The 25519-nt window shown below is 43.6% G+C and overlaps 1 protein-coding gene across 1 annotated transcript in view; it reads right to left on the minus strand.

Annotated features, from left to right (window-relative positions):
- Positions 1-25519, minus strand: part of adgrv1 (adhesion G protein-coupled receptor V1) — an 84264-nt gene that overhangs the window by 31227 nt on the left and 27518 nt on the right. Inside the window, exons 24-88 of the mRNA XM_068310476.1 lie at positions 24996-25176; positions 24690-24883; positions 24451-24571; positions 24133-24207; positions 23373-23512; positions 22923-23288; positions 22567-22810; positions 22251-22466; positions 21953-22168; positions 21623-21867; positions 21344-21525; positions 20765-21263; positions 20370-20679; positions 19998-20207; positions 19396-19526; positions 19167-19266; positions 18835-19014; positions 18591-18754; positions 18211-18298; positions 17218-17296; positions 16992-17130; positions 16618-16759; positions 16249-16514; positions 15931-16106; positions 15671-15798; positions 15425-15585; positions 15172-15318; positions 15012-15092; positions 14635-14899; positions 13847-13969; positions 13538-13760; positions 13236-13440; positions 12971-13117; positions 12630-12885; positions 11962-12164; positions 11651-11827; positions 11280-11466; positions 10988-11163; positions 10620-10784; positions 10411-10531; positions 10175-10298; positions 9934-10072; positions 9636-9821; positions 9276-9511; positions 9019-9167; positions 8740-8938; positions 8360-8579; positions 8023-8262; positions 7774-7923; positions 7472-7692; positions 7106-7385; positions 6850-6993; positions 6595-6766; positions 6362-6503; positions 5684-6256; positions 5333-5589; positions 4827-4944; positions 4573-4744; positions 4255-4497; positions 3255-3662; positions 2909-3081; positions 2523-2769; positions 2257-2396; positions 883-1043; positions 689-789 (exon numbers count right to left, since the gene is read on the minus strand). Coding sequence (XP_068166577.1) covers positions 689-789; positions 883-1043; positions 2257-2396; positions 2523-2769; positions 2909-3081; positions 3255-3662; positions 4255-4497; positions 4573-4744; positions 4827-4944; positions 5333-5589; positions 5684-6256; positions 6362-6503; positions 6595-6766; positions 6850-6993; positions 7106-7385; positions 7472-7692; positions 7774-7923; positions 8023-8262; positions 8360-8579; positions 8740-8938; positions 9019-9167; positions 9276-9511; positions 9636-9821; positions 9934-10072; positions 10175-10298; positions 10411-10531; positions 10620-10784; positions 10988-11163; positions 11280-11466; positions 11651-11827; positions 11962-12164; positions 12630-12885; positions 12971-13117; positions 13236-13440; positions 13538-13760; positions 13847-13969; positions 14635-14899; positions 15012-15092; positions 15172-15318; positions 15425-15585; positions 15671-15798; positions 15931-16106; positions 16249-16514; positions 16618-16759; positions 16992-17130; positions 17218-17296; positions 18211-18298; positions 18591-18754; positions 18835-19014; positions 19167-19266; positions 19396-19526; positions 19998-20207; positions 20370-20679; positions 20765-21263; positions 21344-21525; positions 21623-21867; positions 21953-22168; positions 22251-22466; positions 22567-22810; positions 22923-23288; positions 23373-23512; positions 24133-24207; positions 24451-24571; positions 24690-24883; positions 24996-25176 — 12624 coding nt within the window. The remainder of the gene's footprint in view (positions 1-688; positions 790-882; positions 1044-2256; positions 2397-2522; positions 2770-2908; positions 3082-3254; positions 3663-4254; positions 4498-4572; positions 4745-4826; positions 4945-5332; positions 5590-5683; positions 6257-6361; positions 6504-6594; positions 6767-6849; positions 6994-7105; positions 7386-7471; positions 7693-7773; positions 7924-8022; positions 8263-8359; positions 8580-8739; positions 8939-9018; positions 9168-9275; positions 9512-9635; positions 9822-9933; positions 10073-10174; positions 10299-10410; positions 10532-10619; positions 10785-10987; positions 11164-11279; positions 11467-11650; positions 11828-11961; positions 12165-12629; positions 12886-12970; positions 13118-13235; positions 13441-13537; positions 13761-13846; positions 13970-14634; positions 14900-15011; positions 15093-15171; positions 15319-15424; positions 15586-15670; positions 15799-15930; positions 16107-16248; positions 16515-16617; positions 16760-16991; positions 17131-17217; positions 17297-18210; positions 18299-18590; positions 18755-18834; positions 19015-19166; positions 19267-19395; positions 19527-19997; positions 20208-20369; positions 20680-20764; positions 21264-21343; positions 21526-21622; positions 21868-21952; positions 22169-22250; positions 22467-22566; positions 22811-22922; positions 23289-23372; positions 23513-24132; positions 24208-24450; positions 24572-24689; positions 24884-24995; positions 25177-25519) is intronic.

A 25519-nucleotide genomic window follows, 5' to 3' on the forward strand; every position in this document is an offset into this window, starting at 1 on the left:
AAAAAAAGGACATGACAGTGTCTCTTTTTCTTAATGTCAGTGTTGGGTGAATGTGAAGGTGTGTGTTGCATGGCATGCATTAGATCATTGTTCATGTGTGTGAGCTGCTGATCCATGCAGCCAAGATGAAGAAGAAGAAAGCAGAAACAAACTTTATTGTCCCAATGGGGAAATAATCTTTTCACTCGTGCTATATTTTTTTAAACATGCATATATATGTGTGTGTACAGGCCCAAGAAACACACACCAACACACATATACATATCAGGGGCCTGTAGGCATGCAATTCAATACAGAGGGAGGCAGAGCGACGGGCAGCTACTTCGAAATGCGCCCTGATGAGCAGTTTGTGGGGTGAGGGCGCCTTGCTCAAGGGTGCCTCAGCAGTGCTCAGGAGGTGAGATGACACCTCCCACTGTCAGCTCACACACCGAGGATAGCTGGTCGGGAGCGGGAATCGAATCACCGATCTTGGATCATTGGATGACATGCTTTACCTATTGAGCTACTGCCGCCCCCATGAATGTGTAAGTGATGACAGTTTGCAAAAGTTTCCCCAATATTCCTGCATTTACACCCATACAGATAAATCAAAGCTCTACAGAAATGACAGTGGATGGTGTGGGAGTACGATCTATGTGTCATTAAGGCCCTGCATACCCATACAACGTCTTAGGAGAAGCATTACCTGGGTTCCGAGGCAGCTCACCATCATGTGATTGAGCAGCTTGGCAGCAAACATGGGGAAACGGCAGCACGACACGTGGGATATAATGGCCAACGCGAAGGCTGAGGAGGAAGAGGTGGGAAGAAATATTAAGCACAGATTAACAAGTTATTGAAATAAATAATCAGTGGCCATGGTTGGTGTGTGTTTCGCACCTGAGATGCACATAAACCCTGAAGCATAGAAGGCCTCGTTGTAGGAGGCCAGAGCTGCAAACTCTACATAGGCTGTGAAGACGGATAAGTGGGAGCAGGCACATTCCACGTAGTTCCCGCTCTCTTTCACAACTCTGCAGTATTGACCGTCTGACGACCAGCTAGAAGAGAGAAATCGGGATTCGAGGAGAGATATTATTACAGGAGTTACCAATTAGGGGCAAACAGGCCTAATCTAGACCGCGTGGAGCGTCTGTTTGGACCACAAAAGCTGACAAGAAGGACAAATGTTTGTCATCAAATACATTTTAAACAAGCACAATGCTTGTTCACTTGAGATGCCGTGGTCCTCACATCTCCTTCTATTGCTAAGCTTCCAACAGAGATGACTAACATACGTATACAATCCATACGAAAAAGTCATTAAGAAATATTCTAGAAGTTGAAAGTAAAAATGTCTGACAAGACAGAAGGAGCATTTATTACTTCTGCATTGAGCTCTACAAGGCTTGGAAGGCACCTGCTGCCATCCAAAGTAAAGACATGCAGAATGAATTAGCTAGTGTCTGTGATAAGATGCAAAACATGTTCTTGGAACAACAGAATAATCTTTGCTCACTTTCTGGAAGAGGAAAGGATGGCCTTACTGGTTGATGGTAATTCATTCACAATCCCTTTCTGATCAGAACTGTCAGCACATTTTCTAAGGTTCTATTCAGAGATGAGGACCTCTGACCCCATTAATCTGGTTTTTTCTACCATTTTTTAAGTTGTTAAGATGTTGTTTTTTTATTTTAAATTTCCATTCCTACAGAAATATCACAGCAGTGGGCATCTGTTGTCAGCCTTTCTTTGTGAATTTCAATCTTTCACCATACTGTGATCCCATCTGTCTTCATTTTGGGGCTACATCAGTTTTTGCAAGAAAAAAAAGAATCTTGACGATTCTTCCCTCGTAACATTATGTTCCATCCAATCCCCGTTCCATAACCCAGGAATGTCCTCATGATTCCGACTGAGTGGGAGAATTTGTACTGAATGTACAACTATAAAACAGAAAGCAAGGCCTTCCCTCATGGCCACAGAGAGGCCTTAGTGAGAGGCTGAGCTCAGACTTTTATTCCTCAGTTTGCAAACTGTATGTACTTCTGTGTGCAGTATCACACCCAGGCTCTGATCATCTTAATAAGAGTTAAGTAAATATAAAAAGACCAAAAGTGTTCACTCAAATAAACAACCCCACTGACCACTATTAACAGATCACACCAAAGTCATCATTTGATTGTGGAGGCTCATTTTAAGTGTTAACTTCTTTTTTGAGGCTTACTTTTAATGGCCAATGTTTTTTGAAAAGCAGCATCTATGACAGACTACCTTGCAGTCGACTGGTTCCAGAGAAGACACACAGATCGGCCTGGTTTAATTTGCTGACCGGTGGTGTGAATGCGATACAACACCTCGTTGCCATCTTCTAGGGGTCGGGATCCTCTGCCCTGGAGGCTGGCTGAGAAAATCTAAATATAAACAGAAGAGCAGAGTTTGGGCTTCTTTATACTGGTGTAATACTGCCACCTGCTGTTTTTTGACCCAAATACTGTATATTCCAAGAGGAACAAATACACAGTCGAAAGCCTCCCTACCTTCCCACTGAGAGCTATCGATGTATCATTGGTAAGAAACCAGTGTTCAGTTTTAAACTCCGTCAGCTGAATCTGGCTGAAGTTGCTGCAGTCGGCGGTCAGGCCTGGCGGGACTGCCAGAAGGGAATCTGGGAGCTGGAAAAAGTCAGCATTTTGGCCCCTGAATTTGTGCCCATTAATCTGTGTGGGATACCACTGGAGGGCAGAGATGGTCATGTACGGACATCTTTCCAGGACAGACACTCTTCTGCAAATAATGTACAAAGAAAAATCTTGCTACTAACATTATCTTGCTAACACACAAAGTCGTGTTTATTAGTCAAATCAAAAACATGTTTGAATTTCAAAAGATGCACTTGTCAGCCGTTTTAACAAGAAACACTCACATCTCACATTCACTGTGCCTGAGGAGGCTGAAGGCAAACCGCTCTGCTACATCAGCGAGGTGGCTGAGGCCTCTGGTGGCGACTCTGCTGGGATCAGCCAAAACACACAGCAGGTCATAGGTCAAATTGTGGCTACTCTCCTGTAAAGGAACCCTTTCTGCCTCTGCTAGCACCTGGCTCAAAAGGAGAATGGGAGAAACAAGACAGGGAGAGATGGATGAAGTTTTTCACACCCATTAATTGGAGGCTGCTCAAGAGTAATACTGCACTAGGTTATTTTTTTAGTTTTTTTTTAGGTTAAGTTCTGCATTAACACATTATTTAAATTTGTTTTTTGTTCTCTTACCTTCCCCAGACCTTCGAGCACGGCAGCCATCTGCTCACCGTTTAGAGGGGTCATGACCTTACCCATCAGTCCCTGCAGCACCCGGTTCAATGTGGGTGGATCTAAAGGCTGGTGCAATTGGTCCAGTAAGACCCACACTGCCTCACTTTCCGCATTTGACACCAAAGTCACATTAGCCAGCCCAAACTGAGGGTGCACCCTAGCTCCCCCTGTAGCGTTGAAGAGCTCCACCTGGAAACGCTTTGGCGTGGGCAAAGACGAGGCCAGGTCAGGCGTTAGGTAAATGTCTAACGAGGAGTTACGTTGGCCCACACTGAAGGTCAGTTGTCCCTCCTGTTTAGGGAAGTCCATCCCTGCTTTAGCGGGTCGGATTATAGTGGGACCCACTACCTCATCTCTGAGGAGCTCCTGGAGGAAGAATACAAAATTTATAAAGGCAAATGATTAAAATCAGTAATGAAATTTGTCATTTATTCAGAAACATTTGCACTGCATACTGTTTGCCTTTTTTTACATCTTACATTTGTAAGATTGAAATGTTATAGAGTATCCCTTCTATTTTGGACAGGCCTGGGCTTTTGTTCTGAATCATACCTCTTGTAACATAACTTATTTCTGAGAGATGAAAGCAGATGACCTGCTCGAGTGTCTCACTGAGCTTTATGATTTTTATTGAAAGCGCTCTAACTTTGATCTCCAATATCAAACAGTGATACTGCCAGACAATACTTTGTTTCCTGGAGTGACATGGAGCAAACAAACCTCTGATCAGGATGACTCAGACAAAAAGAGTCTGTGAGATCAGAGAAATGGGGATCATCAATAACACATCCACACAAACTGTAGTGTAGCTACACCAAACAATTCAAAGGGCCATCATCAGAAGAAAGGATGGGAACTACTGAATCCAAATGTCTGTCTGGAGCATAGAATATAAACTTACTAGTTCTATTGACATGAACGAATGTGTGCTCTTTATACTCATGTGTTTGTTACTTACCAGTGTGCGATATTGAACGGTCATGATGGAAGCAGCGCTGTCCTGTCGGTAGACTTGGAGACTGAGCTTTGTGGTCTTCAGGGTGGCGATGGGCAGCCTGTGACCCACAGCAAAGAACACAACGCCTTGTGGGTCGTCGCTCTCTGCCAGTGTTATGTTGGCAAACCTGGTGGTATCATTGATCGTGGCACCAGCACCCACCTGATAAATCTCAACCAAAAACCACACCTGGTTCTCTGGTTCCTACAACGCAGGTTGGTCAACATTTATAATCTATTCTCATCTTGCAGATTTCAAGGACCTCTGCTTCCCTCTTACCTCATCATCTTCAACCTCAACAGTGAGGGCACAGAAGATCTCTCCTCTCCTGCACAGAGCAGTTCCGGAGGTCTGCAGCAGCTGCTTTGTTAGGTCAACGTCGTTGTTGACAAGAGTCAGTGTCGTCTTGCTAAAGGTAACTCTCCAAAACACCTGCAAATCCTCAAAGGCTCTGAACAGAGGAAGAAAGATAAAACATCGATCATCATCTTTTGTTATTAATCAAAATGTTTAATTGACGGAGTGTTTTTTACCTGTTTTCCTGTCTCTGCAGAAGGAGGAGAGCCGTTCTGTTCCCTGAATCCTCATCCAGGACGTGTCCCGCAAGAGAATTAAGACTAAACCCTACAATACCGTTGTGGAAGTCACTCCCTAGTACAGATTGACGGGAAGGATGATAAGAACAAATGCAAATTAATTTCTCCATGTCCTCATAATCTAATAATAACATATTATTGTAAGCAATTCTGGAGGATAATCAAATGATCGGCTGTCCACAGTGATTATGTTAGAGATGAGCAGCTGGAAAATAATGTAGCAGTGAGCTAATTCAACTCAAATATTATTAGTGAAACGAGAGCAGAAATCCAATTAGATTAGAACATAAACACATATTTAAAGAACAAATAAGTTCTATAAATAAAAGAAAACAGCATCCAGAATACATAACAAAAAAACATGTTGCATCTTTGATAATGTTTTGTCATTATCTTCAGTGTGTAATTGCCTCAAACAAAGGAAGTTTTTCTCCATGTTTTACCGAGGATAATGATCTTCACAAAAGCCCCAAAGCCCTGGTGAGGCCTGTCTGTGATCTGCGCTCCTCCCTCTGGATCACTGAGGTAAATGAAGAACACTTCCTGCCCCTCAGGTTCTGAGTCATCCACAATGATGAGGGTCACCTGTGTCTCATTCTGACCATCCAGAAGGGACACTACAGGGGACTCTAAGTGGAAATCTTGCCCCTCCGTTGCCAGCATACCAAAAGGTTCCAGTGTGAAAGGTAGAGGTGTTGTACTCCCATCTGGATAAAATGACAAACCAACACAATTTAAAACGTAATTCTACACCTCACAGTAGGTTAGGATATAACATGCTAGAAGACAAACACGCACCGCTATACGCTTGGATCTGAGCCCTCACAGGCCCTGTCACCCCGTCGGACCTGCGCACCCTCAATACAACCCTCTGCTCCTCCTGGGTCTCCTCACCCCTATCTTCAGGGATCTGGACCAGATCGGGTCCGATACTGAGCATTCCACCAGTCACATCACTGGCCAGGATGGTGACGGTAGCCACACTGTGCCGAGGGCTGAGGCGAGGAGAGGTGTCTTCCCAACCCATTGCTGGAGTGAGGACTTCAACATCAGTGAGGTTGACATAGAAGTACTCATCGGCTTCTGAAATGGAGTCATCGAGTACCGAAAGGCTGAAGGAGGTGTTGGTTTGGCGCGATGATTCAAAGAATAGTGGACCGTCTGTAACAGGGATGAAGTCCTCTCCTGCTGATGCACTTCCTGCCACTGTCGTATACAACACCCGGCTGCTGTTGCTACGAGAACCATAGAGTCTCTGGACATAAAACGTTATCGTCTGGATATCCTCTGCAATGACCAGCTGGCGAGAATCAGGAGCAAACTGGTATACTCCCAGTGGTTCCACTTCTGCCACGGTAAATCCTGACCTGTGCAAAGTAAGAGACATAAAAAAAGAAGCTACATTTCAACAACTATGCAACATAGTGGCAATCACAAAATATCACCTCAACCGTTACGCTTCTCCTCTCTACCTGAGCTTGACATGACCGGTTGCAAGACCGATGGGTGTGGCAGCAGTCAGGTGTATAGCATAGGATGATGGCTCAGATCCATCAACAACAGCTGTCAAAGGTATGGTTTTGGTCCTTTCTCCATGGGCCAGGGTCAGGGAGCCTGGTATATGAGGGAGCGTTAGATGAAAAGATAAAGAATAATGCAAGGACTCTTTAAAAAATGAGTATGTGCTGCTTTCACAATCTTTCACCTGCACTTGGGGTGACCACTCCCAGTTTAAATCCTGGTGGAGCAAATCCTGGAGGATACCCAGCATTCCACTGCACATTGATGTCTCCAAACAGCCCAGTCCGTGTCACTTCTGCTTCACACACTCCTGTTTCTATACTTGAAACCCGAAGAGCCAGAGAGGCAAATCCAACCTATAAAATTGTAAAATTAGCTTCTCTTTTACAGATAAAACACGTAACAGTGAACAAAATAAAATATCACAACAGCAATGCACCTCTGAGCTGCCGGCTTCTTCGGGTACAGTCACCATAGCAACGCTAGAATCGAGAAGGAGGTGAGGGGGAGAGCCGTGGATTGGACCGACAAGGCTAACATTAGTCAACTGTACAGTGAAGCGTTCACCCACTGTCAAAAATGCCTGTGGGGTGAAAAGAAGTAAAAAGTGTTAAACAGATGCTGCAAAAAAATGAACAACAAAAGAAGGTTAATTCGAACTTTAAATGTTGAGAAGGGATGAATCGAACCCCCACCTGGTGATCGATGGACACAGAGATAGAACTGAAACTCTGTCCCTCCATGAAGAATATCCTCCCTTCAGCTCGTCCTCCAAGCAGCTCCTCAATATCCATTTCTTCGTCTGTAAGTCCATGGATCTTATAACTCACGGTGGCATTGCGGAATAGCCCGCCCAGCCGAGACACGTTCATCGCCAGAGCTCTGGTGACCTCTGACCCTGATCCTGTAACCACTATAGCCTGTTGTCCAGGGTCCAGGAAGAACACGCCGTGAGGTTCATCATTAGCACGCACCCTAAGAGTGAGAGGAAAGTTTATTTGAACCTTTTTACCTGGGCACCAACATACCTAATTGAGTGTAACAAAAGCATCCCGTCAAACCTGATATGAGTTCTAATGCTGTTTGGGTTGGAGTCCAGAGTAGCGCCACCATCCACAGCTGTGAGAAGGATAACGTAAAGCTCTTCGAGCTCTGGCACCGTATCTGGCATTAGACTGAGGATGATCTCCGTCTCTCTTTGTCCCTCCAGTATCATTACTGAGCCGGCTGAAACGAGGAAGTCACCTTCTATATCTGACTCACTCTGTATTTGCCAGTGCACCTAAGGGGAGAGAGAATGTGACGGCATGTCGCAATGGTACAAGATATGATAGATAATGAATGTATCTTAGTGTAATCTTACTGTTACGTTGCCCATGACACCTTCTCTGCGTCTAATCGACAGCGAAATGTTGAGCGGGCCTTCTTCTTCTGTGGATTCATTGTAGACACGTTCTTGAAGAGCATCCTCGCTAAACTGGACAATACCATTTGGGTCCCCAAACTTCTCTATCTGGGACACAAAAATCAAAAAGTTGGAGAAAGCAGGGATGAGGAGGGTGTTGGTTTAGCAATGGTAGAATAACCTTTAGGGAAAGAATCAATGAGGTACCTTCAGGGTTATGGAACCAGCCTGAGAATCAACATCCAAGTCTCCAGACAGGATGCTGAGTTCTATAATAAATGTCTCTTCCACCTCCACCTCGCCGTGGGGGAGAATCCGTAAAGCTATGGAGTGTGTAGCTTCTTCTCCATCTCTAAAGAAGAGCGACCCGTTCACAGGCTCTCTGATATCAGTGTTGACCGGAGGCAGGACGTCTTGGCTGTTGGGGCCACGGATGATCCAAACAACCTGACAGGTCACAACAGTTCTATTAAGGGATGCTTTTTAGAAAAAAGAGTAGAGTTCCAAGGAGAACTTTTATTTTGTCAGATGTCACTCCTCCTACCGTGGCATTGCCCACCAGGCCTCCTGCTCTTTCCAAAACAAGATTAAGGTTGAGAGTGGAATTAGGGTTGACCACAGTGATCAGGCTCTCATTGAGGAAGCGCACCACGCCACTTGGAGAGTCACTTTTCGCAATGGTAACCCTGGCAACATGGTGAGGACCAAGGTCTGCACCACCTGTCGCTCCAGCCAGCAGGACCTCAAATATCTCTGCATCTTCACTTTGGGGGAAATAATGTAACATAACTGGAATTTTAAAAATAAGTTTCCATTCTTTTTGAATGTGAGTATTTCTCTAGAGTTTCATTCAGATTTAAGATTTAGTGACCAAGCACATTGAGACAGACCTTTAATCTAATCACTTTCAATGACTTTTCCCACCTGTCCAGGTCATCTATTATAGTGACATTGATGTAGCTGGTATTTTGGCCATGGACAAATATCACTGAGTCATTATTCAGGATGTAGTCGATGCCGGGGGTTGCAGTCACTCCTCTGGAAATGACTGCAGCTGAGACCAACCCATACAAGCCCAGTCTCCTCACTACTGGTATCAGCAGGGAGCCTACTCCTTCTGCAACTGAAAGAATTGAAGCCAGAATAAAATAAGGAATTAAATTTGTTTAAATGACAAACCTCTAATCAACAACTTACTGTTACCTGTAACACTGACAGCCTCCTGCATTATCTCCAGGATACCCTCAATATTGTCATTCTTTAGTATGACCACAGCCAGAGATGAGATGTTGCCAAAAGCTGGAGGCTGGTCCTGTTGGAGCCCAGACTCCCTTATTGTGTAGTCAACATCACTGACCACCAGAGGGAGACACAGAATAAAGAGTCGCTGACAAGACCGTCCTATTGATTACATACAAGAAAGCTTTTAATTTGCTGCACACCTCAACAGGTTACTTTACCTGATATTGACTAACTCCACCTCAGTGATGTTCAGGTAGAACATCTCAGGCGCCTCTGGAAGACTGTCATCTTGGATATGCAGCGTGACATGTTGTGACGTCTGACCTGGGGTAAAGAGCAGTCGTCCCAAAGTTTCAGTGAAGTCCATTCCGCCGACTGCCGTGTCGCTTGAGGACCGGTAGGTCACCCAAACACTGCCCAGACTTCCCAGGAAGCGATTAACTGTCACATTTACCTGCCGAAAAGGAAAAAGTCACATACCTGGGTAAGGTTTGCAATGACGTTTTATCAGATGACTTCCTCTCCACTAAAGAGCAGAGGTACAGTATATCTCTGTACTCTCACTTTACTAATCTCACCATTCCTTCTTCTTCTGTCACCCTTATCTGGCGTTGGGTGAAGGAGAAGATGCCATATGGATTGTCACTGGCTGCCACTATAATCCTGGCACTACTGGCAATGGGGCTGATTTCCAGTCCAGAAGTGGAAGAGGTCAGTATCAACTGGTACTCATGGCGCTCTTCTGGGAGATCATCATCCAGGGTCTGACATGATATGTTGAAGCACAAGAACACATTTTTATAAAGGATTTTGTTCTGCATATGTGTAAAGACAGCATTTACATTTTTCAAGAACACAATCTAAATAATTTTGCACCTTTAGAGTAAGGATGGCGGTAGATTGTCCATCTCTCATTGTCACCGTGCCAGAGATTGCTTCAAACTCAGAAATTGCAGCTGGAGTGATATTCCAGGACACATGGACCTCTCCAAACACACCTGGCCCACGAATGAGACTGGGAAAAACACAGAAATCCACGGAAGGATTTTCACATTGCATTCAGAATTGATTAACAAAGATCTTATTTGTCTTAGTAACAGATCAATGTGTGTCTCACCTGACCACTGCACTGCCATTGTAATCTCCCTGAGGTTCTCCAATGAGGATGTTCCTGGAGGACTCTGCTACTCCAATAATCCCCAGGGCAGCCTTGTCAGCCCTGATAGTGATGGTGGCAGAGCCTGATGGACAAGACAATGGATGTGAAAGTAAATGTGATCAATGCTTATGTAGAAGACCACAATGAAAGCTTATTGAACATTTTTTTCTTCGCATTTTTGTTTGGGTACTGACCACTTAAGGGGTCGATGACAGCACCGCTGGCAGAAGGAATTAAGCGGATAGTGAAATGCTCGTCTCCTTCCAAAACAGTGTCAGCCAGGGCCGTGATTACAAATGTCTTCACAGACTCAGTCTGGAGAACACACAAAACTCCATGAAAACACAATCAAAGACAAGAGTGTTGTTATATACACCCAGTGGGCAATGCCCCCCTAGATTACCTCAGTGAAGACAAGGCTTCCATTGAAAGGTGTGAGGTCATGTGCAGCCTGGTCTTCCAGCTGCCACTCCAGCGTCACTGCCCCCTCACCTCCGGTACTGCGTCGCACTGCCAATGTTGCAACTGCAGCAGGATCATTCATGAATTCTGGTTCACTCACAGTAACCTGAGATAAGGTAAAGCAAGGAGATTAACGGTGTCTTCACAGCTAACAGGTTTGACCCACAGTTTAGGCTTGAGGTGTGACAGCGCCAGTGGGTACCTGGAGGATCACTAAAAAAGACTGCACTTTCTGGAATGGGGAAGTATTAAGATTATTTAATTGCTGATGGAGAATGTGTCTTTCCCAAATCGGTAATACAAACTTACCTCAAGTTCCTCAAATCCAAATCGTCCAAGAGGTGAATCATTGGGAGGAATGCCTATAGTTACGGAAGTAACCTCTCCAAGTCGGCCACCACCAATCACCCGGAGCAGATTTACCCTGAATGTCTCCAAAGTCTCCACCCCTTCATCATCCAAAATAGTGATGCTAATCATGGCTTCTTTCTAAAAGTAAAAAAGAAAAAAGAGAAGATGGTGTTCAGTGTATAAAATGTCACAACATGGCTTCATTTCTTATTACAGGCAGTTTCAGTTCAAATAGACACCATTTTTCCACCTACCTGCCCGTCTTGAAAGGTGACATTCCCAGATGTGAGGCTGATGTCATTAAGATCAGCAGTGAGCAGCTCAGCCTCCCAGTAGACGACCAGTCTTCCAGTTACACCAGCGAGTCTCACCACTGGAAGATGGAGGATGTTGTCTGGTGGTGGTATCTCATATGCCAACACATTTCCAGTGATATCCTGGACAAGCTTTGAACAAAAATAATGTTTCATTAGTGTTGTTGCATTTGCATTGTATTTGTATTATCTATATGGTACATTTTGACTCTAAATATCTTTATTGAATCAGCCAAGTCACCATTGTGACTACATCTCTGCTGTATTTTTATCTAAGTCATCATTGCAGTAATAAACCTGTTCCCACCTCAGAAATGTTGAACTGCAGGATCCCTCGAGGGTCATCATTTTCTTGAATAGTGACCTCTGCTACTTCCATGCCAGGCCTTTTCAGACTGGGATACCCTGCTCCAACCAGGTCTCCAACTACCTCAACACTGGTGATATTTATCAAGAAACTCTCGGCCAGCTCTGGGATGTCATCCTTGGAAAACACGTGTGATTATACACACAAATTAATAAAGTATCTTACAACAACTTTATTCACAACTTTGTGACAAAAAAGAGTGGGATTTTTTATGTTACTAATATTTGTGTTATTCAACACTCTCCCCTTACTGGTAAAATCGTGATGGTGATGAGGGCCAGGGTGGCGCCATTTATCATGACAATGCTGTTGTCTTTCGAGGTGTAGTCCTGTCCTGCTGTAGCCTGATTGGATGGGGGCTGGTACAGCGTTGGCTTGGTCTGATAATGAATTATCACCTCTCCTGAGGAGCCTTGCTCCCTCACCACAGTTAAAGTCACATTGACTGGACTATCTGTGGGTTCAGAGAGGAATGGAGGTTATATAAATCAATAAATTAGTAAGGATTACAATTAAACAAGACATGACATTTCATGGAGTTACTAATTGCAACCTGATCAGTAAAAAAACATCCTTACAGTTCAGATGAGTAATATTCAAAAGCAGGTATTTAGTAAGGTCGTTGTATGACCTACTAATCTGACATTTTGGGCTCAGCTCCAATGTTCAGATTAAGACTAATCCTACATTACTTCACATGCTGGAAATGATCAAATCTCCTTTACGGTAAATCTAAAAATGTGATTACTGTAATTCCTCTTACAGAAAGTTCAAACAATAACATTAAGGATTAGAGGAACTCTTTATGAAAGGTAAGAGAGAACAAAATTAGGAAGTGCAGTAAACAAGACTTCACTTTTCTGAGCTAGGAAAAACACACATTTACTGACAAATAATCACTGTTTTGTTAATTTCTTACTCTCTGGTTCATGTGCTTGTGTAAACTGGGAGTCCAGATGCCATCCAATCACCCCATAAGGAGACCCATTTGGTAAGATGTTGAGCTGAGCTTGAGCCTTCTGATTGTCAATGACTGCAGCCTGTCGCAGGTCCAGCAGCCCCACGGTGGTTACATCAATAAGGGTAACAGTGACGCTCTCTCTAGGCTCTGGGATGCCATCTGCTATCACAGCCAGTGAAATGATGGCCAGCGATTGGCCAACCGAAAACGTTACCTGTGACACGTTTTAGTTAGATTTCAAGGACTGTTTCAAAACCTCTGTCAATACATAGAGGAACTTGAGTGGAAGGTTGACTCACCACTCCTGAAGTGGGATAAATGTCTGCCAGACTGCCATTTGCAGCCCAGTGGACGGTCAGTCTACCAAAAGTCCCTCTTTTCCTCTCAACGCTGAGAGAAATTTGATTACTTTGCTCCAATTCCTCCACCTCCAGAGATAGAGAATTCTGTGCAGATGAAGTCAATATATTTATACAAGTCTTAGGCAATGCTGAAAAAAATTCTAACTTTAGGTTTATCATAATGATCCCGACATGGTGGCTACATGTTGTACCATCTGCTTACCTGAGCAAATCCAATGACGCCATGTGCATCATCATTGGTTGGGACAATGACAGTCACCTGACCACCAAATCCAATCTCAGCTCCGCCCTTTGGATTCTTCAGGCTGACATGGAAGTACTCCTCCTCCTCTGGGATGTCATCATCAATGACGTTCACTGCTATCTCTAGCTCACTGTCACCTGGTGCAAAATGCAGCTCCCCAAAACTAAATGTGAAGCAGTGAAGAACAGAACACAAACGTTTTATCAATGTCCTCATGACAAATTTGCTTTGTGACCTTTTTTTCTTCAGCTTTTGGGTACCTGGGTATGAAATCAGACTGATTGGAGATGGATGTAAGCTTGTAAACAGTAGAGCTATTCTCCTCAGTGGAAGCCAAGAGGGTCTTGGTGGTGTTGAGGGAGGTGACCATGAGTGAGAGGAAGTGAATGGCTGGAGGGGCCCTCAGAATCATGGTGAGCAGGTTCACATCAGACCTCCAGGAGTAAAGTGACGACCCATTTCTACCAGCTAGCATGACGTAAGCTAACAGGAAGAGACAGATTTAGTCAGGATGTTAGCTCAAATGATTGTAACGGCCCAACTGGGGAAGAACTTTCTTTACAACTTACTGATCCCAGAAGGAGCAGTGAAGGCGTGAATGGAGGTGAGGCCTGGGTGACGAACAGACTGATAAAGCTGAGGTGACGGCTGCTCTGAGCTCCATTTGAACACTTCACAGGATGGAGGAAGACCTGGAGGTACGGGAATGAGCAAAGACACACACACAGATTAAGGTTATTTCATGGTAGAGTAGCATATTTATGTAAATTAGGGTATGATCTGACTGACACACCCAGGACCAACAAATTACAACCTACAAAGCCCTTGGTGGCTTCGCTGAGAGGCATTTCCTGTAAACCCACAACAGGTCTGAACCAAGGAAGCTGACCACTTTTGCAGACTCAGAGGGATTACGTCTCATCAAAATATACGGAGCATGGTATAAATACACAATCTGGCCTACACTTTTAGTCGAGACCACATAACAAGGCTGTTTTCTTCCTGTGGCACACTTTTGTGTGCCTAAAGTATCACTGATCTGTTTGCACTATTCTAACCAACATGCGACCGCTAGAAAAATCCACTAGAAAGTCCAACCACAGAAAATAGCATCTCATTATTGCAAAAGTAAAACCATCTTCTTCATAAACCACAGAGCAGATGAACCTGTGTGCCAATCTAATGTTTTTATATCTTTGCACCACAGAAAAAAGTTCCATGAATTTGAAATTTATTGATTTCACATGACACATGCTTAGTTTTATAAACAGAGAGACGACATTTCCGTACTTACATATACTGTATGTGTGAGGTATATCACATACATTAATTCACTACAACATGTGTTGAAGTTCACCTTCAATAGCAACCAACAGGAGAATGTCCTCTGCTCTCGTGTCGACTGTCTCCACCAGAGTGGCTCTGCCGGTGACTGGGAGAGGCCATGGGTTCTGAAATCTTCCATTTGACCATTGAAGCAAGACACAACTGACATTCTGTCTGTCTACACACACCAGCAGATGGGAAACAGTTGCACGAGTGAATGGAGTCACACTTAGGATGTCCTGTTCAAAGTCTAGAGTTTGGAGGAGGGTGAAGGAGCCGCCACTCCAAACAAAAATCTGTAGTATGAAACAATTTGAAAAGAATTTAATAACTCTGCTCTTGAAATTCATCCTGAGCTACTGACTTTTTTTATGATCATAAAAACAGATCTGTACATGGTAAACTTACCTGGCTGGATGCTATTAGGTACTCTTTGCCTTTAGAGGAGAAGTGTTTTACATCTAGAGCTTCAATACCTAAGGTCTGCTCCTAAAGAAACCAGATAATACAAAGTGTATTTAACACTACATGGGATAACAGTATGTACCATGACTGGATTCATTCTTACCAGTGTGATATTAAGGTCCTTGTGCACTTTGAAGATGCTAAGGTTTGCTGCAGGAGAAAAGGGAGGCCCACTATGCGTGACACCTAAGTAGGTAGAACCGTTCTGTGCAAACCCAACACAAGAGCTCGGATCTTCGATCCTCACAGACTATCACAAGCACAAAACAAATCTGTTTTAGTGGCATTTAATTTGCTGACTGTAATTTATTGTGTCTGTTTAGACTGGGAGTATCGTATGTTGTTTGTCAGCTCACCTCTACTGGCACATAGACGCCCTGCCACCGATACAGAGTGAGAATTGATCTCTTATCCAGCCTCACAGCCAGGAGGGAAGGCCCATTGGGAAAGGAGCACCAAGCAGAGGTAGGGTCGTCCTTAAAGCTTTGGTACACACCCATCACTGGGAAATAACCCTCTTGAGTAAACAGGGAAAAAGAATCACAACTTGAAGGGAAGAGGAAAGACACGTGTGATTCAAACTTTCTTTGATCAGATCATACCAGAGGCAGTAGCTGTGTCAGACTGTGTCTCCCATTCTACACTGACAGGTGACTCCAGACCATTGCTGCGAGATACAGTAAGGAAGACTGTTTTTCCACCTTCATCACCGATGACTTCTGTGTCAGTTCTGTGCAGACAACACACTGGATTAGGCTACATTATATTGGTTGTGAATGATTACGAAAGTGTGTTGCTTTCATGCTACACTACTGACAGCATTAATGGCATTCAAATATATCTGTGCTATCTGTGCTGAGACCTGTTGGTAGATGGTGTGATGCGGAACAAGCCAGAAGGAGCCAAGTTCTCCTGGATGGTGACTAAAGTTTGGAGTTGGTCACCCAGCCGTGCGCCTCCTGTTGGGTTCAACAGGTTCACTGTGAAGGTTTCATTCGCTTCAGGCTCAGCATCCAATACTGCCCAGATCTCCAGCATCTAAAATAACAGCAATGAGAGGAACAACTGATAGATCAAAAAAATATACACGTAGTTTTAAACTATATACAAGCCTCTAAAAGTTATTACAAATTCAATTAAAATCTTCAAGTTAAAGAGAAGAGAAGGGACTTTCCCTCACCTTAAATCTGACTCCATCCTCCAGTACCACAAACCCTTGCGCTGGCATCAGATCAGCTTCTGCCAGACTTCCGTTGGCATCAGTGATAGTAAACTGAACAGTTACGGTGCCAAAAGTGCCTTCCTCGGGGTTTCGAACCACGTACAGGATGGCAACACTCTGTTCGAGCCCTGACACAGATGTGGGCTCTCTCAGTAAGTAATGCTCACTGGTGTTAAAGGAAATGACGCCATGTCCATCATCACTGGCCAGGATGCTCACAGTTGCTACGATAAAGAGGAGGAAATAATATTACAGCTATATGAAAATAATTTACCAATCGATTCTTAGAAATGCAGTTTTCTTCCTGCCCTTTCCCACTATCTATACCTGTGGTATTGGTGCCTAACTCCAGCCCGCGTGAAGGCTCGGAAAGGATGAGCTGGAATCTCTCGGTTCCCTCTGGAATAGTGTCATCAATGATCTGCACTTCTACAAACTTATGTCTTTCGCCATCAACAAAGTGAAGCACCTGGGTGTACAGAGAGGTGTTCAATTTAAAACCTTTGTGCTAATACATGTCTGTGCAGCATCTTCAAGTGTTGAGCAACTGGACTTGTTTTGGATCATTGAGGACCTTTTAACTCTCATGCAAATATCTTTTTCACAATATCTCTTTGGATTTGCTCTTAATAAACCTTTGGGATGACATGTCTATGTCTGAGATTTTGGTTGTAAACTTTAAAATTCTGTGTATAACTGACCGTTTCACTGGTATTATAATCCAGTCCTTGCTGAGCTTCCAGGTTTTGAGTGTAGAAGAAAAGCGAGACATTTCCATATGTTCCCTTGTTCCTGTAGGCCACTAAAGTCATTGTCCCGATTGTTTCATTCACTTCAAACCTGAGTTACAGATGAACCAGGAAAACACAATCAGGTCATGATCAAACCAGCACATGAGAAATGCTATTTGTTTGATCCATTTCTTACATGGTGTTTGTCCATTCGATGACTCCTCTGATTCCATCATTAGCAGCAATGCTAACCTCCGCCACCAAACCCTGGGTATCTGGGAGAAATGTACCACAAAGACATAAGCTTTCAAGCTGGTGAAGTTTTGTATTAATGTAGTAGAAGGTTTAGCATGAGACCTGACATCTGGGTTGTAACTACAGCTCAAGCAACAAAAATAGCAAAAGGAAACTGAGTGGGATCTAACTTCTATCATGGCGCATCTGAATAAAGGATTACAGCAAAGAAGCATCTCCTGTAAGGAGCTTGGGAGGCTGAGAAGCCAAGCATTTACGGTAGACTGATTTATGACCCCCTGAATAGTCTTCTCCCATTCATCCTATAGCCAAGACACTGGGAGGCCGGCAAAGGGTTTAGCTTGACTTTCTCTTTGCTCACCACACTGTGCTACTTGGCTCCCACCAATCCCCAGGCTTCCTCAATCATGGAAAGCATCAATCTCACCGTCCAAACCACATAATGACTGCTGCCAAAAGAGTGGCGGTGTGTTTACTATGCGTCTACATGCAGGCTGGCTGGTAGTATTCTGGGAGCCTGGAGAGTTCTGTCCACTCATCATTTTCTAAAATTCAAAAGTCCAACTGCTGAATGAATGACGCAGAAGCAGAAGCAATGACTACCAAGTAAATGTAAATTTTGTAGTTTAGCGCACTGTATAAGAAAGTTAAGTTTTACCTGGTAATGTGCAAAACACAACCTCTACACATCAAACAGAGCAGATGATGAATGAATACAGAAAGAAAAGCAGGAAATGGTTTCATTAAAGTAAACAAGTATAAAGATAAATTTCCATTGCTTTAACTTGAATTAAATTTTTATGTGAAAACAGAATGATCAAAAAACACACCAAGAAAGGAAGATTATTTTTTTTATTTTATGTTGTTTAATTATATTTAATAAAATTGTTTCAGTAAAATAATTTATTGAGTATTTCTTTACATTGTTCCATACCTAGTTGTGGAGCAGATGCCAGGGTTGTGATGAGAACTGCTGATGTTATGTTGACCAGGAAGGACTCCTGTAGCTCTGGGATGTCATCCTAATAAAGCAATTATGAATGAAAACATTTAAAATGCAGATTCAGCTGTAAGGAAAAGGAGCTTTCCATCAGAGTGAGATAAAGAGCTCATGCTGGTAGGGATTGAAATATTAATTTCATAGTTTTGCACAAACACAAATTAGCACTACAACCCTTGAAATAATGCATTACAAAACGAAAGGACAGCATTTAACACACTGGTGACTTAAAAAGCAGTCTAGTATGACCTTTCTGTAAAGCAAACTTCTGTGGACAGACAAGTCAAGGTATGACAGACAGAAAATTTCTTTACCTCCAGTATAGTGACAGGAATGGCAACAGAGGTCTGGCCATCCTGAAGGATCACAGAACCACTGCCAGAGATGAAGTCTTGTCCTGGGTTGGCAAGAGCACCTTCTACCTCAGATAGATCTTGCAGAGAACCTCTTATGACCTCATAGGTGATATTCAGCGCTCCTGTGCACAAACATTGCAACATCACATGTAACTTAACTCAATTAAATGTTCTGAGTAGACTAAATAAAGAGACTCTCTACCTGAGGCTCCAAACTCTCTGTTGACATAGATGCTAATAGTTTGGTCCCTCTCCTCTACGGTCACCTTATGGGACGATGGGGCAATGCTAAGCAGCCCGTAGGGCTCGTCACTGGTGTCCACAGTAAGTACTGCCTCAGTGCCCTGAACATCAAGAGCAGCATGGCCTGTCACTACAACACCTGTGTGAAAGTCAGGAAGTGTTAAAGTGTGTACTTCTGACCTAACAGTCCCATTTCCAAATCTCATCGAAACAAACAGAGACAGGTGAAACCATGACCTCTGTCGTAGAGACAACTGTCAACCACAAACATACTAAGAGCAGATGCTTTACCAAATGTTTGTATATTGGACAAAGACATTTTATATTCATCTTTGTCTTCTGGTGTGGCGTCATCAAGAAGCTGCAGGACGATGGTTTTATTTAGTTCCCCCTGGAAGAAATACATCATATACATATAATAGCTGGAAATACACCACATGACAGCAATTTAATGGCAACTACACTCACAGAAGAACAATCACAGGTATGATTGCACCAGCAATCTTCATCTAATATTTACCTCAAGAAAGAGAATTGTCCCTGAGGTCTGGGTGAAGGTCCGATGTGCAAGCGGCCCCTGCACAGTCCAGTCCACAGTGACATTACCAAGTCCAGGAGCTGTTCTCAACACTAATAATGAAATCCTCTCACCTGCAATATGAAATATGATACAGTCAACAATATGTCAGCCAGAGCATCAATGTAAATATGCCAGAGTTAGCATAGTTACTAACTCACATCCATTGTCCTAAGGCAAGTCAAAAACACACAAGCAATTTAAAATTAAATAAAACAGATTCAGACAAAAAATAGGTCCCAATTCACATTAAAATTCCAGATAGAAAATAAAAGGACAAACTGGTTAAGCGTGGGAGCAGGTCTGCCCGGCTACTAACCACTGTTTGGGGGTGTTTTTAAAGGTGGTGTAAGTGACATAGTCTCTAACACAAGCTGGTAATATATTCCAATATGAGTATATTCACTTTGCTTTTTCTCATTTATCAATAAAAAAAAATTCTAATGGCAAGGAGAGAGGAACAGTTTGGAATATAAAGCACAGTGTGGTGATAGTGTGCAGATGTGATGTCCAAAAAGGCACAAATCATAAAAATTGTTACCCACCTTCTCTGGCGATGACAGAACGTGAAGCTGGATGGAATCCTACTAGCCCTGCGACGTAATCATTAGCCAGTATCACTATGGTTACTGTGTCAGAACTGGGCAGGATTCGACTCCCTCCCTCCGTCCCAACGAGACCAATCATGAGATTTTCATTGTCCTCTGGTTCAATGTCATCTCTGATCATTATCTCTATTGTCTTCTTCATCTCACCTAGAGGGAAACAGAAACAGGAAATGCAACTGGATGAAGTGCAAATGCTAAAATGCAAATCTTTTCAAATATATTTTCAAGAACAGAAGATAGGTTAGACAGATGGTAATCATTTAGTCCAAAATAATTCACTCTGAAAAAATTTTCTTGTAACCCACTTACCATCAAAGACCAGATTCCCTCCAGTTCCAGTGAAGTCAGCATCCGGTGCAGCTTTTCCTCCAACAAACCTCCACTCTACAGTGACAGTTCCTAGATTCCCTCCTCTTCTCTCTATAACCAGAGGTACCACGACCGTAGGCTCCTCACGTACCTCAAGATAGAGTCCGTTATTCGTGGCGTTGGGACTGAGGCTATAAATCAGAAACACCCCAAACGCATCTCCGTTCATTCCTATAGTGACCACAGCTTTGTCTGGTTGGCCAATAGAGGGCAGGTTATTCAGAGCCACAGTCAGATTGATCAGCTGAACCTTCAAACAACACATAGCAAATCATTATTATTACAAGAATAATATAACAAATACCACAGAGCAATACATGTGTGATGGTTTTTACCTTTAAGATCTGTATGGAGAAGCTCTCGTCCATTTCAGGGAGTTTATCTGTCAAAATTGGGACTGAGAGGTTGGTGAACCCTGACCCATCATCCATGAAGGCACTTTGAGCTGCAACAGGGGTGTAATCACTCCCCGCCACAGCCTGAGCACTGAATAATACGGCAGCTGCAGTGACATTTTTTGCATATGTCACAACCTGAGATTTAGAAGTCAGCTGGTCAGCCCCCGATACCACCCAAGCGCAAGATGGCGGCGCCGCTTCTGACGACAAAGAGAAGGCCTGGCAGGCACGCTCTCTCAAACAAGCAGCAGCACATTCAGCAAGAGGGTCACCCTGACCTGTGATGTCAACTGTCCTAAAGGGGGGGGTGGATGGGACACCTGGCTTTGGGGTGTCATAGTATATCAACAGGTTTTGGCCATCAGCCTGAGCCGAGCCAACAATGTCAATCTCAGAGGTGCTGTATATGATCTCCAAGCGCCCAAAATGACCACCACTGGAACAGAGGATGAGAGATGGCTTAGGAAAAGTAGGGTAAAAAACACACTCCGATTAAACTACTATCAATAAACGCACCCCCTGAGGACTGTAATATTGGCTCTGGAAACTCCTTCCAGTGGCTCCTGGATACGGTAAACTGATTGTTGAAAGTAGACTGTCCCATATGGGTTATCATTGGCAGGCACGATTATGTCAACAGATCTATCAGCTCCAAGGCTTCCCCCATTACTGGCACCTGTAAGTTCCACTTTAATTATCTAGAAAAAACAGAAGAAATTGAGGAAAAATCCAAACTGGTAGAAAATATTTCAAAGAATGGATCATTCCAAGACATTTTCACTGTCAGTTTCTTACCTCTGTGATTTCAGGCACATCGTCAGGTAAAATCTCCACACGAAGAGTCTTGATGGTATCTCCGGGAGCAAATTTTACCTCTCCCGATGTAGGTGTGATGTCCCCTGCTGCTAGTAATCCATTGACAGTAGCCTGCCATTGGACAACCACAGTACCGATTGTGCCAGCATTGCGTATTATAGGCAACATGACCTCAAAACGGTTTGATCCTGGTTCTTCTACGTTTACCGGAGCTGCTTGGAAGACTGGAGGGAAATAAAATCATGGAAAAACCTCACTTTATTTTGCAACTTGTCCAAAATAAAATGAAAAGATAAATCTGGGACTGACCAAAAGCACCAAAGGGGTCATCTGAAGGCAGTATGGTGATGATGGCACGTGTGAGCTCCCCCAGGAGAGCTCCTCCGGTGGTCTGGTTAATCAACTCAATGAGAAAGGTCTCCTCTAGCTCAGGGACCACATCGTTGATGACGTAGATGGGTACAGATTTACTGGACTCCCCTTCTAGTAATACCACATCAGATGAGGCTACACTGTAGTCTTCACCTATGGAATTACACGCATTGCTTCCTTACACACAAATCATAAAGAAAAACATTCAACTCCATAGGCTGTGCCAAACACTTACTGACTCTGGCGGTTAAAGGCACTGCTCGGAACTTAACAGATACATCAGCAAAAATCCCACCAACGCGTGTGACATTTATTATGGGTCCGACGTAGTGCTCGGCTACACTGACTGCAGAAGTCGACAGCTGGAGAATTCCAAAAGCATCGTCGCTGGCTTCCACGATCACCTGGGCTACAATGTCAGACCTGAATCCCAGAGAAGGAGAAGTGGAAACTGAAAGGGATACAAAGAGAATGTTATAACATGGTGTAATGTGGTATAAATCAAGGCACATGGTATCCGGTATTCCAGAAAGACGGAGAACCAGTCTTACCGAGCCTGGCCTGCTCTCCTTTGATGAGCTGCACGTCGGTCAACTTCACGAATACTGACTCGTCTCTTTCTGGATCTTCATCATCCAGCACTCGTAGAGTGATGTTTGCTTCGCTCTGATTGGTCATGAACACAACAGAATCCAAGAGCGGAATAAAATCTCGTTCCTCAGTGGCACGGCCCACCCCAGTGGTGCTGTAGGGATCCGGTTCTGCCTCAGTTAATGTCCTATATGTGACCCGCACCTGAACAAATTCAAATTGGAAGACATATTCTTATACATTTTAATTGGTGTAGCATTAAGAGAGCAAAACATGTTTCCTATGCAGTTTCTAGCCTTTATACTGTTGGACATACCTGTCCCATCAGACCTCTCTGTCGATGGATAGTGAGGGAAACAGCTGAGTTGGATTCAGGAAGTCGGACAGACTTTGTTACATTAGAAAATACAAATACGCCATAAGGATCATCACTGGCGAGAACAGTCAGAGTAGCAGATGTCCGGTCACCCAGACGACCATCAGAGACGTTAACCAAGGACACTGTGAAACTTTCGTCCAACTCAGGGATATCATCCTCAGACACATTGATGATGATGTTTGCTGACATCTGACCGACGGCAAAGGTGATGTTTCCAAACCTGGTGAGGAGCGCCCCCTCAGAACTGGGGTCAGCCTCCCAGTATACAGTTACACTGGAGAGGTCACCAAATGACCGATCCACCTGGTGGAGAATACAAAGATGACAGCCACCTCATTGAGCCAAAATCAGAGTTTTCTCCTTTTTTAAAGTGTGTGTTACACTGACCTCTAGCACCACAGAACTAGATCCATCCTCGGGTTCCGTTCCATTAACAGACAGGGACATGGGACTGAACTGAAACACTCCATGGGCATCATCAGAAGCTGCAATGGTCACTGCGATTCGGGATGCAACTCCCAAACTTGCTACATAGAAGAAAAAAAATCGCAGATATGAAACTATATGTTTTAGTGCCATATTTAGATGCATTCTAATATCCGAGTATTATTTTGGGAATGGAAATTTGTCAATTACTTTTTATGTAATCAAGCCAGTGATCTTTACCAAAACAACTTGATAATAGTGCAAAATGCTTAGGTCTGTAATGCGCTCAAGAGGACTGGAGCGCAGGGGTTTTAACACATCAACAACTTACCCCTACTGCTCATGAATGACTATAGTATTTGCTTTTCCCACAGCTTTTCCTTGGGTACCTCTCATAGGGATAACAGCGCAATGCAAATGACACACACAGCCATGTGCACAAACAACAGATCAGTTTAAATTCAAATGCACTTAACAACTACAGCATGTCTGAGCAGATCAGTCTCTGAATTAAATACAAATCCCTATTTATCCAAGAAACTAGTTGGCACAGATTTCAGAGCAGGTCAATGGTAAAGATCACATCTTTTTTCCCAATCTAACAAGCAGCAAAAACACATTACTTGATTCCCAAAATAACTTCAAAACATGAATCCTAAGGTGTGGAAAAAAGGAGACAGAGGAGGCAGTCTGGGGAATGAAGGAGGGTAGGGATGCTTACCATGGTGGCGATAGGATGGAGGGAGGAAATCACTCTCCCCACTACCACTTCCTTCACCATGAAGAAACTGATCCACTGATGGATCACACGTGGATCCAACAAGTGTCACAGCAGATTAGGGTCACACCAGAGGAGTAGCAAATGGATTGGAGAGTGGGTAGGTAGTCGTATTTTAGCAGGGTGTGAAGGAGCACACATGTGCACAGCACACAAAGCACACACAAACGGTGGAGCAGAATAAGTCATTTCACCTCTAAAAAATTAAGGGAGTCAAAGTTTTGTGTTTCACTGTCATGATCATGGGCTCAACTTTCATACCTCCTCCTTCAGGATCGTAGAGTTCCACTCTAAAAATCTTGTCCAACTCAGGGACAGGATTGTCTATGATGGTCACAGGGATGAACTTCAACCTCTCCCCTGGAAGAAAGTCCAGTATGCCCTCTGAGTCCTGTAGTCAGAATACAGAGAGAGGGAAAGGGTTAACTCTCATCTAGGTAATAGTTTAACAAAATATCTTTGGAGGATCTGTAAGATTAAAGTCTTTACTGGACACAAACCTCAAAATCTTCAGGGCTGGATGCTGTGAATGGGGTTGTCCTGTATCCTACCAAGACCCTCCCCAAAAGACCTTGGGCCCTGGCCACCTGCAGATGGACTTGCCCATCTTCCTCATTAACAGTTATGTGTGCAGGTTCTGATGCTGGAAGGATCAGCCCCTCTCCTGGAAGACTGGGCTGAAACTGTAGAAGACCTGGATCAGGGAAATATGGGAAAAGGAGGGGAATGGAAACAAGAAAGAACTATTTACAAATTAAAGAATAAAAAAAGTAAAACAGTGTATTTATAACTATAACGGTAAATACCAAAGGGATGGTCACTCGCTGTGATGGTGACGATGTTAACACTGTTATTTGGGTCAATGCTGGCACCACTGGTGGGGGTGGACCCTGGCTTTCCGTCACCAGACTCCGCTGATACCAGTGTAATTTGGAAGGACTCTGCAAGCTCTGGGAGATTATCATCCAACACCAACAAGTTGAGGACCTACCAGAAAATGTGTATTATAAAGATGTTTGAATCAAAATGATGTAATTTTCGAAAATGTAAGCACAGTGTCAAGAAAAACTAATCTTAATCACCTGACACCTGTTGCCTCGTCAGTAAATTGATAAATAGCTGACCACTGGGTGGAGCTGTTCATCCAGCAACACCGTACATGTATTCTAACGACAATAAAATATTGACACCTAAATGAAAATGTGCCAACGCTAAGTGTGTCACTTGCTTTTAGCCAATGAGTGCCCTCTAACTGACAGAGGTGTTCTACCCAACTCATTACATCAATAGAGGTCCCACCACTGAGCCACTCACACACATGCAGCACACA

Source organism: Antennarius striatus, chromosome 3 (genome assembly GCF_040054535.1).
Source record: "Antennarius striatus isolate MH-2024 chromosome 3, ASM4005453v1, whole genome shotgun sequence".
NCBI classification, from domain to species: domain Eukaryota; kingdom Metazoa; phylum Chordata; class Actinopteri; order Lophiiformes; family Antennariidae; genus Antennarius; species Antennarius striatus.